Source organism: Scyliorhinus canicula, chromosome 26 (genome assembly GCF_902713615.1).
Source record: "Scyliorhinus canicula chromosome 26, sScyCan1.1, whole genome shotgun sequence".
NCBI classification, from domain to species: domain Eukaryota; kingdom Metazoa; phylum Chordata; class Chondrichthyes; order Carcharhiniformes; family Scyliorhinidae; genus Scyliorhinus; species Scyliorhinus canicula.
The window spans coordinates 19,063,973-19,079,221 of NC_052171.1; the positions used below are offsets into that span (position 1 = coordinate 19,063,973).

General features: G+C 50.3%; 1 protein-coding gene across 1 annotated transcript; it reads left to right on the top strand.

Annotated features, from left to right (window-relative positions):
- Window positions 1-11,233: 11,233 nt before the first annotated feature.
- LOC119957513 (bone morphogenetic protein 10-like) lies at window positions 11,234-14,755 on the top strand. The gene is made up of 2 exons (XM_038785633.1): window positions 11,234-11,549; window positions 13,815-14,755. Exons 1-2 carry the CDS (start codon window positions 11,234-11,236, stop codon window positions 14,753-14,755), a joined length of 1,257 nt encoding a protein of 418 aa, XP_038641561.1.
- The last annotated feature ends 494 nt before the right edge of the window (window positions 14,756-15,249 follow it).

Sequence of the window (15,249 nt, forward strand, 5' to 3'; positions counted from 1 at the left end):
AAACGGGTTCAGCTGCATCACCTTCTCTTCATTCCTTGAAAATTGTGTTCAAAGTCCTCGGTTAGATTATTTTTGCCAAAGGTTCTTTTGCGCCTGATTTCTAATGGTGGAACCATCGAATTATTCTATTCCTTCAGGCCCTGGGAACAGCCAATGAAATGCTTTGTTATGATAAAAGGGGAATGGCTGCTTCAGCGACAGTTTAAGAAGGGGCAGCAGGGTAGCATGGTGGTTAGCATAAATGCTTCACAGCTCCAGGGTCCCAGGTTCGATTCCCGGCTGGGTCACTGTCTGTGTGGAGTCTGCACGTCCTCCCCCTGTGTGCATGGGTTTCCTCCGGGTGCTCCGGTTTCCTCCCACAGTCCAAAGATGTGCGGGTTAGGTGGATTGGCCATACTAAATTGCCCGTAGTGTCCTAAAATGTAAGGTTAAAGGGGGGGTTGTTGGGTTACGGGTATAGGGTGGATACGTGGGTTTGAGTAGGGTGATCATGGCTCGGCACAACATTGAGGGCCGAAGGGCCTGTTCTGTGCTGTACTGTTCTATTCTAAGTGTTGATGGGCGAAGGGAATCGGCCAGTTTCAACCAAAAACACACTGGTAAGCTCCTACTCTCTGACATCCTCTCAGCACCTAATTCCAATCTTCGTAAGACACTGCACTTTCAATCCGTGCTCTTCTGACAGCCGTGTGTGCCATCTAGTGGCTGCTGAGGGACACCGCGCCCCAACCCGAAGAGGGAATGTGTGAACCGAACTGATTGATGGCGGCTGAAGACATGTTCTCGTGGATTTGTCTGGTGCCTGCGTCCCCCAGACTCTGACCTCTGCGACCGCATGAAGATGCTTGGTGTTGTCTCGCTGTGGCTGGGAATAGTCAGAGAGACAACTCCGCACCCTACATCCAGACAGAAAAGAAAGAAAGAGGCCAGCCTGCATTCGTATAGCGCCTTTCACAACCTTTCAGGACATCTGCAACTATCAAAGCGCGTTTGAGTTATTAAGGCTGGGGGAGGAATTTGATCGAATTAGTTTCAGAGGACTAAATAACATCGGGACAAGATTCAGGGGAGTTTGGAATGGGAATGCCGAACAGTGTCAGAAGCTTGGTGAATGATTCAAACATAGTTTGTCATTGGAAAAATGTTAATGATATAAGAGCAGTAAGTGTCACAGAATCAAAGAGTGCACAAGGGGCCCTTCGGCCCATCGAGTCCACACCGAAACCATGTAAAATATCTGACCTGCCTCCTTAATCTCATTTGCCAACACTTGGCCCATAGCCAAGGGGGCTCCGGTTTCCTCCCACAAGTCCCCAAAGACGTGCTGTTAGGTGAATTGGACATTCTGAATTCTCCCTCTGTGTACCCGAACAGGCGCCGGAGTGTGGTGACTAGGGGCTTTTCACAGTAACTTCCTTGCAGTGTTAATGTCAGCCTGCTCGTGACACGAATAAAGATTATGAAGCGAGCTTGAAGTCAATGAGAATGAGGAGACAGTGCAACAGGGCCACCTAGTGGTGAAGGACAGTAGCTGCGACAACGTGACCTGGGCTTCAGCCGAGTCAAAATGTCAATGAAAGGTGCCCCCTGGTCGCCACCGCCGCTCCAGTGGGAGCTCTAGGCAGACGAGGGGTGCCCCCCCACTCTGTGCTCCGGTGGGGGGGGGGTCGAGCACCCCAGGACGAAGGACGACGTTCCGGCGTGCTTCCCGAGGGAGGGGTTGTCAGTCGGATGAGGAAGATAAAACCCGGCCCCATCTGCCCGCAGATCCCACAGCGCCACCTCGAGCCGGAGGCCTGGGCCGGAATGCTCGGAATTCCCGGCGGCGAGCGGCGGTCCAGTGGGAAATCCCATTGACGGGCGGAGAAACACCGGTGTCCTGGCCGACACTAATCTCTCGACCATCATGCCAACAGGGCTTGCCCACTGCGCCACCGTGCTGCCAAGTCTTTTCCTTTTCTAACTCTGATACCAATTGTCTGACTGTTTAAAAACAAAATGTACCTCCAACTCTATGATCTTGACAAATGATTCTGCTCTGGGCAGCACGGTGGGGCAGTGGGTTAGTGCTGCTGCCTCACGGCGTCGAGGTCCTGGGTTCGATCCCGGCTCTGGGTCACTGTCTGTGTGGAGTTTGCACATTCTCCCCGTGTCTGCGTGGGTCTCACCCCCACAACCCAAAGATGTGCAGGGTAGGTGGATTGGCCGCGCTAAATTGCCCCTTATTTGGGGAAAAGGAGAATTGGGGACACTAAATTTACAAAGGAACCCAAATGAATCTGCTCCTATGTAGCCGCCTTGATATCTCGTGCCAGAGATCTTCTTGACACGAGTGTGTTGTGACAGATACCGCAGCAAGTCAGTCTCGGCAGATTGTGGCGGGGGACATTGTTGTAATCCAGTGATCTGTCCTTTTCCTCCTGTGTGTGAGAGGACTCAGCCGAGACCCCGGACATGCAGGGACCGCCCTGCCTAACCCTCCCTCCCCCCTTAACCCTCTTTTCAAGTGAAGTTCCACCCTCGCCCCCACCCATTGCCCCTGGTGAATGCACACTTCCCATCAAGGTCCTCCCAGGTCAGGCGCATGTCACTGAAGACACGCGTGTGGAGGGGAGGGGGGGGGTGTAACCACGGTTTGGAAGCCCGTGCCGACTGCCCAACCCGGCTAGAAAAGGGACCTGTGTGGATCGGTGCCTCCGCAGCACCAGGGGACGGTTCAGAGAGTCAATTAGGGTGGCGCTGATCAAGGAAGAGGGAGCCAGGAGATTGTCAGGGAGGAAGACGTTACACACACACACACACTGTGTGAATCACCAGGTTCACAGTCAGTCGCCTCACACATGATTGCAGCTATTGAGTTTACCATGGCCGAATCCTGAGGTTTCCTCGAGCCTGTGGTGTGACCCAGTCATCATATTGAGTGAGCCCCTCTGTTTGCACCCCCGTCTCTGCACCTGCCTTGGGTTGCACGCCCTGACCATAATTCGACAACACTTCAGGGACCAGCGGCTGACCAGCATCCTTGCCTGGCCGAGAAAGGAAATCAACGCGGGGGCGATGCCACGGCACCGCGGGCAAGGGGCAGGTTGCCAATCGCCAACTCCAAACCTGAACTGGTCAGAATGGGGGCTGACAGAGCTCTTCGACAGAGATGATACATATGTGTTTGTGTGTGTGTCTGCTGTTTGCCTCCTTGCTGTGTCACCCTCCTTTGGACCTCGTTACAGAATCTGTCCCTTCTTCTTGGGTCTGGGACCACAAGTGGGTTAGTTTGCGATGGCACCACCCAGTGGCTGGAAGAGGGTGACTCAAGCCCAGGTTTCCTTCGAAGGCCAACCCCGAGGTCAGCCAGTGCGGTCAGAAGGAGGGGCGGCAGAGGGGTGGCCATTTTGGCCGGAGTTCTGATGTTTATTTTGCTGTCAGTGAAGATTCATCACTCCCCTTCCCCAAGGCATCTGCAGCACAGAAGCAGGCACCGTGTCTATAACCATCTCATTCTGTTCAAATAACCTTCCATTCTTCTCTCCTCATGTCTTTCTCCAGCTTCCTTGTAAATACCACTTTAAATCCTATTTTAAATGCCATTCACTCACCTACTTGCTGACCCGGGGTGGACACTGACCCGGGGTGGACAGACTGACCCGGGGTGGACACTGACCCGGGGTGGGCACTGACCCGGGGTGGGCGGACTGACCCAGGGTGGACAGACTGACCCGGGGTGGACACTGACCCAGGGTGGACGGACTGACCCGGGGTGGACAGACTGACCCGGGGTGGACAGACTGACCCGGGGTGGACACTGACCCGGGGTGGGCACTGACCCGGGGTGGACAGACTGACCCGGGGTGGACGGACTGACCCGGGGTGGGCAGACTGACCCGGGGTGGACAGACTGACCCGGGGTGGACAGACTGACCCGGGGTGGACAGACTGACCCGGGGTGGACACACTGACCCGGGGTGGACAGACTGACCCGGGGTGGACACACTGACCCGGGGTGGACACACTGACCCGGGGTGGACACACTGACCCGGGGTGGACACTGACCCGGGGTGGACAGACTGACCCGGGGTGGACACACTGACCCGGGGTGGACAGACTGACCCGGGGTGGATACTGACCCGGGGTGGGCACTGACCCGGGGTGGGCAGACTGACCCAGGGTGGACATACTGACCCGGGGTGGACACTGACCCAGGGTGGACGGACTGACCCGGGGTGGACAGACTGACCCGGGGTGGACAGACTGACCCGGGGTGGACAGACTGACCCGGGGTGGACAGACTGACCCGGGGTGGACACACTGACCCGGGGTGGACAGACTGACCCGGGGTGGACAGACTGACCCGGGGTAGGCAGACCCGGGGTGATATGACTGCGGATAATACTACATGTACTCAGCAGCAAGACCTCCCACCAGCAGGTGGTGCAATATATCAGTCCGGTGACATCCGGCCAGCCCCAGAAGGTTGTACGACCTACTGAAAGGCGGTCGCACGTAAGTCAAGTTCCAGGAGAGTCGAGAGAAAACTCTGGTAATGGCTAAGTCTGCACAAGATTCGTATCGCTCCTGAACCACGTTGACATCAATCAAACATTGTTCTGATTTGGACATCAGCAGTTCTGTTGAATCATTGCTGGGTGAGATAATAGAACACAACAACATGAAAAGGAGATTTTTCTGCAGTCCAGTCCCCCCTGCACCAACAGGAGGCGACAGTGGAGAATGGGTTAGATTCGTGTTGCTATTTTGAGGGAGTACGGGTGGTTCGGGACTGGGCTCGACTCCGTCAGTTCAGCTTCTGAACTTCCTTCTGAACTTGTTTACTATTACTGGGCGGCGAAAGGAGGAGTTGGGGGCGAAGTTTGGGGTGCCGCAAGGGAGAGTTTGGGGTGTATGCTGGTGTGAGATTTTGTGAAAAAGGTCTGTCCCATCGTTCCAGTGGCAACACCCCTCCTTGTTACTGGAGGGGTGATGTTGATGATGGGGTTAGTTGGGATGGGGGGGGGGGTGATTTATGGGAGGATTTTGGAGGCAGATATGACTCCTCTGATGGAGTTTAAGGCCAAGTGGGAGGAGGAGTTGAGGATGGCGTTGGAGGAGGGGGCTGTGGTGTGAGGCACTGCGGAGGGTGAATGCCTCAACCTCGTGTGCGAGGCTGGGATCGATACAGCTGGAGGTCGAGTACCGAGCGCACCCAACGAAGTGGAGAATGAGCCGGTAGTTTGAGGGGGTGGAGGATATTTGTGAGCGGTGTGGGAGGGGCCCAGCTAATCACATCCTGGTCCTGCCCGAAGTTGGAGAAGTTCTTCAGCACCATGTTGGCAATCCTGCATGTCAACTTGGAGCCCAGTCCCCTGGAACGACGGAGGTTGAGGGGCGACCTGATAGAGGTCCACAAAATTATGAGGGGCATAAACCATCATAGAACATAGAACAGTACAGCACAGAACAGGCCCTTCGGCCCTCAATGTTGTGCCGAGCAATGATCACCCTACTCAAACCCACGTATCCACCCTATACCCGTAACCCAACAACCCCCCCCCCCCCCTTCACCTTACTTTTATTAGGACACTACGGGCAATTTAGCATGGCCAATCCACCTAACCCGCACATCTTTGGACTGTGGGAGGAAACCGGAGCACCCGGAGGAAACCCACGCACACAGGGGGAGGACGTGCAGACTCCACACAGACAGTGACCCAGCCGGGAATCGAACCTGGGACCCTGGAGCTGTGAAGCATTTATGCTAACCACCATGCTACCCTGCTGCCCATGGATCTAAAATGATAACTGCAAAAGAAAAGAAACGGGAAACAAGTGAGTCAACGGGAAGGACCCTTACAATATTTAATTTTAGATGGATTGAACGTTTGCACCTTCTTCCTCATGTACAGAGGTCAATAATTCTTGGTGGCTCCGCAGGCCAATGTACTGATTGAGGTGGGACTGAATGATTGACGCCACAGAGATAAGTTCAGTATCAATCAAAGCATTTCCGAGCTCAACTGAACGAAACAGGAGGAATTGAGAAAAGTTCTCTTCCTGATTATTGTCTGGTAACCTTGCTGACGAGTAATCTCTGCTGATCTCAGGAGAGGGCAAGGTTCAACTGGGCTCTCACACCTACCATGGCAGCACTAAGCTTCGGTGTCTCCAACATGGAGAATTGGCAGCTTGTGTGTGTGTGCGTGGCACTGGAGGGAAATCGAGCAACACAACTGGCAAGGCTGGGAAAAAGGTTGGGGGAGTTGGAGCAAACAAAATGATTGGTCTTCGCGCCTTGAAGAGCCATTGGAGGATGCGATTATAAGCACTGAACAGACCATTCGGCACCTCAAACCTGCTCCAGCCAGTCAATACTATCGTAGGACCATTCGGCCCCTCAAACCTTCCATTTCTTGCCAGCCCCCAATACCTTTGGGTTCCCCGAGGAAGCTAAAACTCTTGAGGAAGGGCCAGAGACAGAGGGACCGAGTGACTTGGGTCAAATGCCTGGGCTGGAACCTGTGTGCACAATGCAAATATTGTGACCTCCTCCACACGTGAGGAGATGAGTACAGCGACCTGAGCTTGCCCAGAGAGCCGGTTGCAGATCACTGAGCCAACTATTCAGCAGAGGGATGGAAATTTCCACCTGTCAACTGGCCAGCTTGGGTGGGGCAAGGGAACATAATAAGTCATCAGAATACAAGTCACTTCAGTGTGTGTATCCCTGAGTCTCTGATCGCTCATTGTGTTTATTCTGATAATATTTATCCCTGCACCTCTTATCCTCCAGCATGTCGTTACCACCATCACACACCCCTCCAAGGATGTGACTTATTCTTTCCCTGTCACTGACCTGCTCTTTTCCACTGTCTCTTCCTGCGGCCCCAGTCACTCAGCATTTCTATCTATCCATTCACAATCACCCACCAAGCCCAATTGCTGCCTCATTTGCTCACCTTGGGTGACTATTTGCAGCTCTTCCCTGCACAGAACATTTTTTCTGAAAGGTATATTTAGATTGGTTTTGAAGGTTAGTCATCAACATCCTGTGGGTAACCATTGAACAGAAACTGAACTCTGAGCATTCTCGTAGAATCCCTGCAGTGCAAAAGGACATCATTCAGCCCATCGAGTCTGCACCGGCCCTCTGATAGAGCTCCCAACCTCGGCCCGCTGCCCCCGACCTGTCCCCGTAACCACACCTAGCCTTCACATCTTTGCCAACTGAGGGACAATTTATTATGGCCAATCCGTCTAACCTGCACATCTTTGGAACACATCTTTGGAACATAAATACTGTGGCTACCAGAGCAATTCAGAGGCTGCGAATTCTGTGGTGAGTAACCCATCTCCTGACCCCACAAAGCCTCTCCACCAGAGATGGAACACTCTCCACTTGCCTGGATGAGTGCAGCTCCCAACAACACTCAAGAAGCTCGACACCATCCAGGACAAAGCAGCCCCGCTTGATTGCTCCCCCTTCCACAAACATTCACTCCCTCCATCACCGACGCACAGTGGCAGCCGTGTGTACCATCTACAGGATGCACTGCAGTAACTCACCAAGGTTTCTTCGGCAGCACCTTCCAAACCCACGGCCACTACCATCTAGAAGGACAAGAGCAGCAGATACCTGGGAACCCCACCACCTGGAGGTTCCCCTCCAAGCCACTCACCATCCTGACTTGGAAATATATCGGCCAGTAGGGGCTGGTTTAGCTCACCAGGCTAAATCGCTGGCTTTTAAAGCAGACCAAGCAGGCCAGCAGCACGGTTCAATTCCCGTACCAGCCTCCCCGGACAGGCGCCGGAATGTGGCGACTAGGGGCTTTTCACAGTAACTTCATTGAAGCCTACTCGTGACAATAAGCGATTTTCATTTTCATTCCTTCACTGTCGCTGGGTCAAAATAGGCAGCTCACCACAATCATTTCAAGGGCAATTAGGGATGGTCAATAAATGGCACACCACATCCGAGAAACGACTTGAAAGAATATTGGGCTTGGGTTAAAGGTCGGATGCCGATCTTCAATGATGAATTGACTTGAGTCAGTTTCAAAAGAAATCCTCATTATCGTGTCCCTTTGGAAAATCTGTTTTCACTGAGTCTTGAACTTGTCAGTAGCATTGTGGGTGGTAGTACTTGGCACCTGATCGAAACTCCACTCATTCGCTTAAAATTGGGTATTTTCTGAATTTCAGTAGATTCTGACACAGGAAGTACCAGGATAAAGCCAAATAACTATTTTGTTTTAAAAATAAATTTAGAGTACTCAATTTTTTTTTTCCAATTAAGGGGCAATTTAGCGTGGTCAGTCCACCTACCCCTGCACATCTTTGGGTTGTGGGGGTGAGACCCACGCAGACACGGGAAGAATGTGCAAACTCCACACGGACAGTGACCCAGAGCCGGGATCGAACCTGGGACCTCGGCGCCGTGAGGCAGCAGTGCTAACCACTGCATCGCCGTGCTGCCCAATGCCAAATAACTACATGTGAATCAAGGGCTTGATGTTGGGCATCTCAGGGAAGTGAATTAAAGGTTAGATAGATCTCTGCCTGAGGAATATCTGCCTGAAGAAACAAGGGGATATGAATGGAAAATGGAACCCATGCCTATCGAATCTGACCCACAAGTGAGAAATGTGCTTCCCATTTGAGCTATTTTCTCTCCAGTTTTGCTTCCTAATCGGATTCCCAAACACTGACCTGGAATTGGTTCTTCCTCTGTGGCTACCCTTCCATTCCGTCCTTATTTCCCCAGGCCCTCGCCAACGTGGTCTAGTTTTGGCACGTGGTTGCCTCTCTGTGGGAAGTGGTTCAAGCTTTTCCTTTTCTGGTACAAGATGATGCTTGTGGTGATTTCGCCTCATTTTAACCCCACATAACCCCACAGAACTTTCAGGCTCAAATTGATTTTGAATTTCCTCACACTGCAGAGTGACAAAGTTGCACTAATCCTCAGTGTGCAGAAGATTACACCGACAAGCAATTTAAGATTACCAGTCCGGTTCGGAGTCTGGCATGTTTGCTTGCACTGAAGCTGCAGGTATTGATAGAATCAGAGAATTTCTATAGTGCAGAAGGAGGCCGTTCGGCCCATTGTATCGGCACCGACCCTCTGAAAGGCCCACTCCCCAACCCCATCCCCGTCACCCCGTAACCCCAGCCAGCCTCCGAATCATTGGATTGTGGGAAGAAACCGGAGCACCCAGAGGAAACCCACGTAGACAGGGGGATAATGTGCAAACTCCACACATTAATTCTCTAATTCACTCCCAGGTATCTGTTATTCTCTACATAAACCACCCAAACCCCTCGATTAGATTCCAGTCTGTAACTCACTCCCAGGTATCTGTTATTCTATATATAAACCACCCTGAACCCCTCGATTAGATTCCAGTCTGTAACTCACTCCCGGATATCTGTTATTCTATATATAAACCACCCTGAACCCCTCGATTAGATTTCAGTCTGTAGCTAACTCCCAGGTATCTGTTATTCTATATATAAACCACCCCGAACCCCTCGATTAGATTCCAGCCTGTAACTCACTCCCGGGTATCTGTTATTCTATATATAAACCACCCTGAACCCCTCGATTATATTCCAGTCTGTCACTCACTCCCGGGTTTCTGTTATTCTATATATAATCCACCCCGAACCCCTCGATTAGATTCCAGTCTGTAACTCACTCCCGGGTATCTGTTATTCTGTATATAAACCACCCCGAACCCCTCGATTAGATTCCAGTCTGTAACTCACTCCCAGGTATCTGTTATTCTATATATAAACCACCCCGAACCCCTCGATTAGATTCCAGTCTGTAACTCACTCTGAAGAGTACCATCTGAACTCTTTGCTTACATTCCAGCCTGCGTCATTATGGGTCTGTCATATTTTGTTGCATCAACCAATATCCAGTGCCCATTACTTTATGTCTCAACTCTGCACAGTGTGCCCCATGCCCAGTATTCCCTCTAAAATCCGCAGCTGATGCACAGGTTTTGCTCACTGCCTGTGCCTCCAGTTTACATTTTTAAAATCTGATGTGCAAATCTTGGTGTAAGTGTTGCCTGTCTGTCTAAATATTTGCTTTAAGAATCATAGGCCATAAAACATTGGTCCCGTTCCAATGATGCCTTGTGTTGATGCTTTTACGACTTAATCTCAGCAAGTATGAGCAGACCAGTTTCCTAAAACTCAAAGAGCAATCTGAATCAGGCTCACGGATTACTCCACCTGAACTCAGGTTCAAGACCAAGAAAGTTTTCCAACTCTGAACAATGTACAATCTCTGAGCAGTTGGCTCTATCGCCGATGGATCATTTCGGAGGATAAAGTTCAACTTGTTTTGCCCAAGGAATTCATGGTGACTTCCAAGTGCAGTAAAGGTCTGCCATTTGTCGGTGAATGACCCTGTTTATGCTGTACCTAATTCTTAAAACACTGTGTTCAGCCCAACAACGTGCAGTCAATGTTAATCACTTCCTCCCTCAGAGACAACTCTTGAGTGCCTCACGAGGGATCTTTCCCATGCTCCCCATTATATCCCTGAACATCCAGATATTCCCAATATTCTGGCTGAGAAAACACTCATTAGCAACAGGCTGATGGTTGTTGATTGGAGTTTGAAAAAGGAGCACAAGTTTCAAACAGGCAGTTCTCATTCCCTTATCACTTTCCTGCTCCATCCTGATAACTTTCTGTTGACAAATTCAAATAATGACTTCCTCGTTTTCTTTTCCAATATAAAAACACAATTAGAGGACCGTTTGCCGGTGGGTGCAGAGTTTTGACGATATTATCCTTTTCAGAAGAGGACAGTTGTGCATAAAATTGATGCAGCCTTTTTGATTTTCGATGTTGGGTTTGAGGGGGGGGGAGGGAGGGGGGTTACTGTGTCTCTTTGAAACATGGGAATTGTCTGCTCCAAGAGGCAGGATCTGAATGAGGGAATGTTTATAGAAAGCTCATTAAGGAAGAGGTCTGACGATAAGGGAATCTGGTCGCTCTGCATATACCGATAGATAAGGGGAAAATGTCATGTCACACCACGTTGGCCAATTACTGGAGCGGCTTTCCTAGGACAGTGAGATTTAAGGGAATGTTTTGCCCAAACCTGCCAGTATTGCCTGTGAATGACAGCAGCAAGTACCCCCTGTACAGGAGCCAGAACCAGCGCTTGAGCAGAACACGTTGCCTGTGGCCAGGAGAGAGGAGTCCACCCCAGGCAGTGAGAATGAGTAGCTATACTCTGCAGCTCTTTGCCTGTCTGTGCACCGTGCTGCCCTGGACAGCCAGCTATCCCATCGACAACAGGGCTGGGGAGCAGGGTGGGGACACATACCTGCTCCAACACCCTGGCCAACAGCAGGATCTCAGCAGCCTACTCACCAGGAACCACTCTGCAAGAACTCTCAACGGGTCTGACAGTCTGGAGCTGGCCCCTTCCAAGGTGGAGCCCCCCCAGTACATGATGGAGCTGTACAACAGGTTTGCAACCGACAGGACCTCCATCCCTTCCTCCAACATCGTCAGGAGCTTCAAGAACGAAGGTAGGCTGACTGTGACTGTGTCAGTGCTGGGGGCAAGTCCTTCACCCTCCCTCCCTCTGTCAGAGGGTCCCTGGCAGCCTGCTCAAGCCCACCTCCCCCTGTCAGATTTGCCTCCAATCCACAGGGAAGGAGGGAGTTGAGTAACTCACCAGCTATTCCTCTCCACAATCCCCCTGAGACCTCACCCTGACTCTGGGGGGGACAGCTCAGAATTGTGTGCAACATCCCATTGCCTCCTCACTCCGCCTTGATATCGCTGCTGTTCTCGCATTCTGCATCGGCAGCTTCTCCTTGCATTTGGAGCTGGGGAGGGTGAAGATGCCACACGAGGCATTGACTGAGCTGGTCTTCAATGCTGCATTGGAGCAAAAAAAAAGCATCTCTTCCTGCAAGATCGCAGAGCTGCATCTTTTGGCTTCAGCTGTGTGTGTGTGGGTGTGAAGGAAAGCGGCCAGCCTTCACAGACACCAGGAAACTTTGACAGAGAGAAGGGCTTTAACCAGCACTGCCCTCTAATCCTCTCTTTCCCATAGCAGCAGAAGCTGTTTGGAATGGGAGCTTAGGAGTCAGCATGTGGACAGCAGCACAACACTGCGGGTGTTGCAAGTGGGGACTTTAAACACAACAGGCTGCACAAACCAGTCTGGGTGGACAGGGAGACGGGGTCTCACCTGAGTGTGTTTCTATCAGAGTCCAGCAAGGAGAGCCCCCGGGACACTAACATGGTGAGCTGATAACAGAGTTCACTCTTTCTCACCTTGGCCCAGTCAATGTTGACATTTCCAGCAAGGACATCCCTCCCATTCTAACCAGTCAAAAGGGAAGAATGAAGTCACAATTTGGCATTGATGGTGTGGAAGAAAGCAACCTTTCAAAGACCCCCCCTCCAATGAACTGGCTCCCACCAGCCACCTCCCTATTCCTTTCCGAGGATATATATATATCCTTTAGTGGCATTGCCAACTTTCGGACACATCTTTTGAGAGCTCTGGTGTGCTGAGGAATATCAGAGGTTTGTGTCCAGTCAATGTTTGGCTTTGTAAGACTGATGATTCAGCAGGAGAAGTGGAATGAGCAAACAGCAGTCAGTGTCAAGTCACCCTGGTCAAAGAGCACATTGAGGAAGAGGAGGAGGGAATTGCTGGCTTGGCACGCCCGAGCCATCTTCATAACCATCTGATAAATAATCAGATTGAGTTTAGACAGGTGGTGTCCCATCCTGTGACAAGGTGGTCCCCACACCACACCCACCCCCCCCCCCCCCCCCCCCGCCCCACGTCAATGCAATTCACTTGATTTGAACCCAACCCCATTTGAAAGTTTCTCCTCCGTTTTCATTCTTCCCCCTCACCCTCCTGCTCTGCTCCCTCTTAAAAAAAAAAACAGCATCCCACCATTGTGGTCAATCTACAGATCCACCTGGTCTCTCAGGGAACTCTTTAAAATCTCTCCGCAGCCCTCCAATGCCAGCTGTGGTGTGGTTTCTGTTCAGTTTACAAAAGCCTCTGTGAAGTGTGGTGTTCAGCATGGCAGCAAGCTGTGCTTGACCGTTGCAATACTAACCCTGAAGATGTATAGAGAGGACAATAGCCGTTTAGCCCATCCCGCTCGAGTAAACAATCATCCCATTTCAACATTGAATGTTTTCAATTGTGCTCTGCCCTTAACACACGCTTTTACATTTCGAATGGGGCAGCAGGGTAGCATGGTGGTTAGCATAAATGCTTCACAGCTCCAGGGTCCCAGGTTCGATTCCCGGCTGGGTCACTGTCTGTGTGGAGTCTGCACGTCCTCCCCTGTGTGCGTGGGTTTCCTCCGGGTGCTCCGGTTTCCTCCCACAGTCCAAAGATGTGCGGGTTAGGTGAATTGGCCATGCTAAATTGCCCGTAGTGTCCTAATAAAAGTAAGGTTAAGGGGGGGGTTGTTGGGTTACGGGTATAGGGTGGATACGTGGGTTTGAGTAGGGTGATCATGGCTCGGCACAACATTGAGGGCCGAAGGGCCTGTTCTGTGCTGTACTGTTCTATGTTCTATGTGTCCTGAAATCTGACAGTCCAGCCATTGTATGGGACTGCATTGCAGCGATAGCAATCATTACAAACTGAAGTTTAACCGGTCTACCTTAAAACCTCAAACTGGGTACAAGAATCAGATCGATAGTATATATACTGAGTTTACAGAAGGAATCGCATTTTTGAGCAAATTCTAATCTCAGGTTTCTGGCACATGTAAAGATTTCAATTGTTGGCCGATTCTGTTTTGCAGACGTCTCAGTTTCCAATCAGACTCATGGTGTGAGGACCCACTCTCTCCTCTTCAATGTGTCAGTGCCTCACCATGAAGAAATCACCATGGCTGAGCTTCGACTGTACACCTTGCTGGATACAGACAGGAGAATATACAAGGGGGTTGACAGGAAAGTCACCATTTACCAAGTGGATGAGCTACAAAGTGGAGAGATAGGAGACCACTCTGGTCTCGTCAAATTAGCAAAAAGACGCATTTATGGCAAAGACAGTGGTTGGGAGACCTTTGATGTGACGGAAGCCATCGTGAGTTGGTCAAAATCTGAGGAGACCACCCACAGACTTCAGGTACACATCGAAAACATGGAGGAGCAAAATTTTGAAGATGCAAATCTTGACATAGACATGAAGCCAGAGACTAAACACGAGCCTTTGCTCATAGTCTTCTCTGATGATCGAAACAGCATGAAGAATGAAGCTATTGAAGAGTTGGAGCAGATGATTGACCATGAACAAGATGTGACCTTTCACGACGTCGAGGCGGGAAATGATGGCATCAACTTGAATGAAGAAACCTTGCTGCAAAGGAGGTCAAACATGCTCTACGATACATCATCGAGGATCAGGAGGAATGCCAAGATTAGCTTCTGTAAAAGGACTCCCCTTTACGTTGAATTTAAGGAGATCAAGTGGGATTCCTGGATCATAGCCCCAAAAGGATATGAAGCTTACGAGTGCAAAGGCTCCTGTAACTACCCCCTGACTGAGCAAGTTACCCCCACCAAACATGCCATTGTTCAAACTCTGCTCAATCTTCACAATCCCAACATGGCAGCCAAAGCTTGCTGTGTTCCTACTAAATTGAACCCCATCTCCATCCTCTATTTGGATGATGCGGGTGTTGTTACATATAAATTCAAGTATGAAGGTATGGTAGTGGCAGAATGTGGCTGTAGATAGTACAGAAATATGACGAGAAAATAACTAATATATATTCATGTCAAAGTATTTAATAGCTATGGTTGTAAATGTGTACATTTTTAACTTCCTATTTAAGATGCTTATTTAATGATCGGTGTACAGTTTATTTCTAGATTTCCAATGGACTGTGTGTTTATTGTTTTCATTGCTAGAGAAACAGTAGGGTCACAGAAACCAGCTCCAATCAGAATTCTCAATATGGTGTGGCACGTTTCACAGACAATTCCAAAGAAACAAAGGAAGAATATTGAGGATATTCCGTATCTTCGATTCATAGGAATGGCAACATTGGAGAGGGTGACTGGGAGCGTTATGCTGTGCTCCACATTGCAGTTACACCCTCAGAATCTGAATGAATGCACTTTTCCCAACACCCTTGAATACTTTTCAAATGTTAAATGAACTCTTAAATGCCCTCAATGTTTATATATGTTTTGATATGAGCCCCTTCCTCCGATTTCTCAGCAAATGAT

Excerpts from the sequence above, each read along its gene's own strand:
- LOC119957513 (XM_038785633.1), top strand. The coding sequence starts at position 11,234 with ATGAGTAGCTATACTCTGCAGCTCTTTGCCTGTCTGTGCACCGTGCTG. Across the intron at positions 11,550-13,814 it reads CAGGAGCTTCAAGAACGAAG|ACGTCTCAGTTTCCAATCAG; the intron begins GTAGGCTGACTG and ends TCTGTTTTGCAG.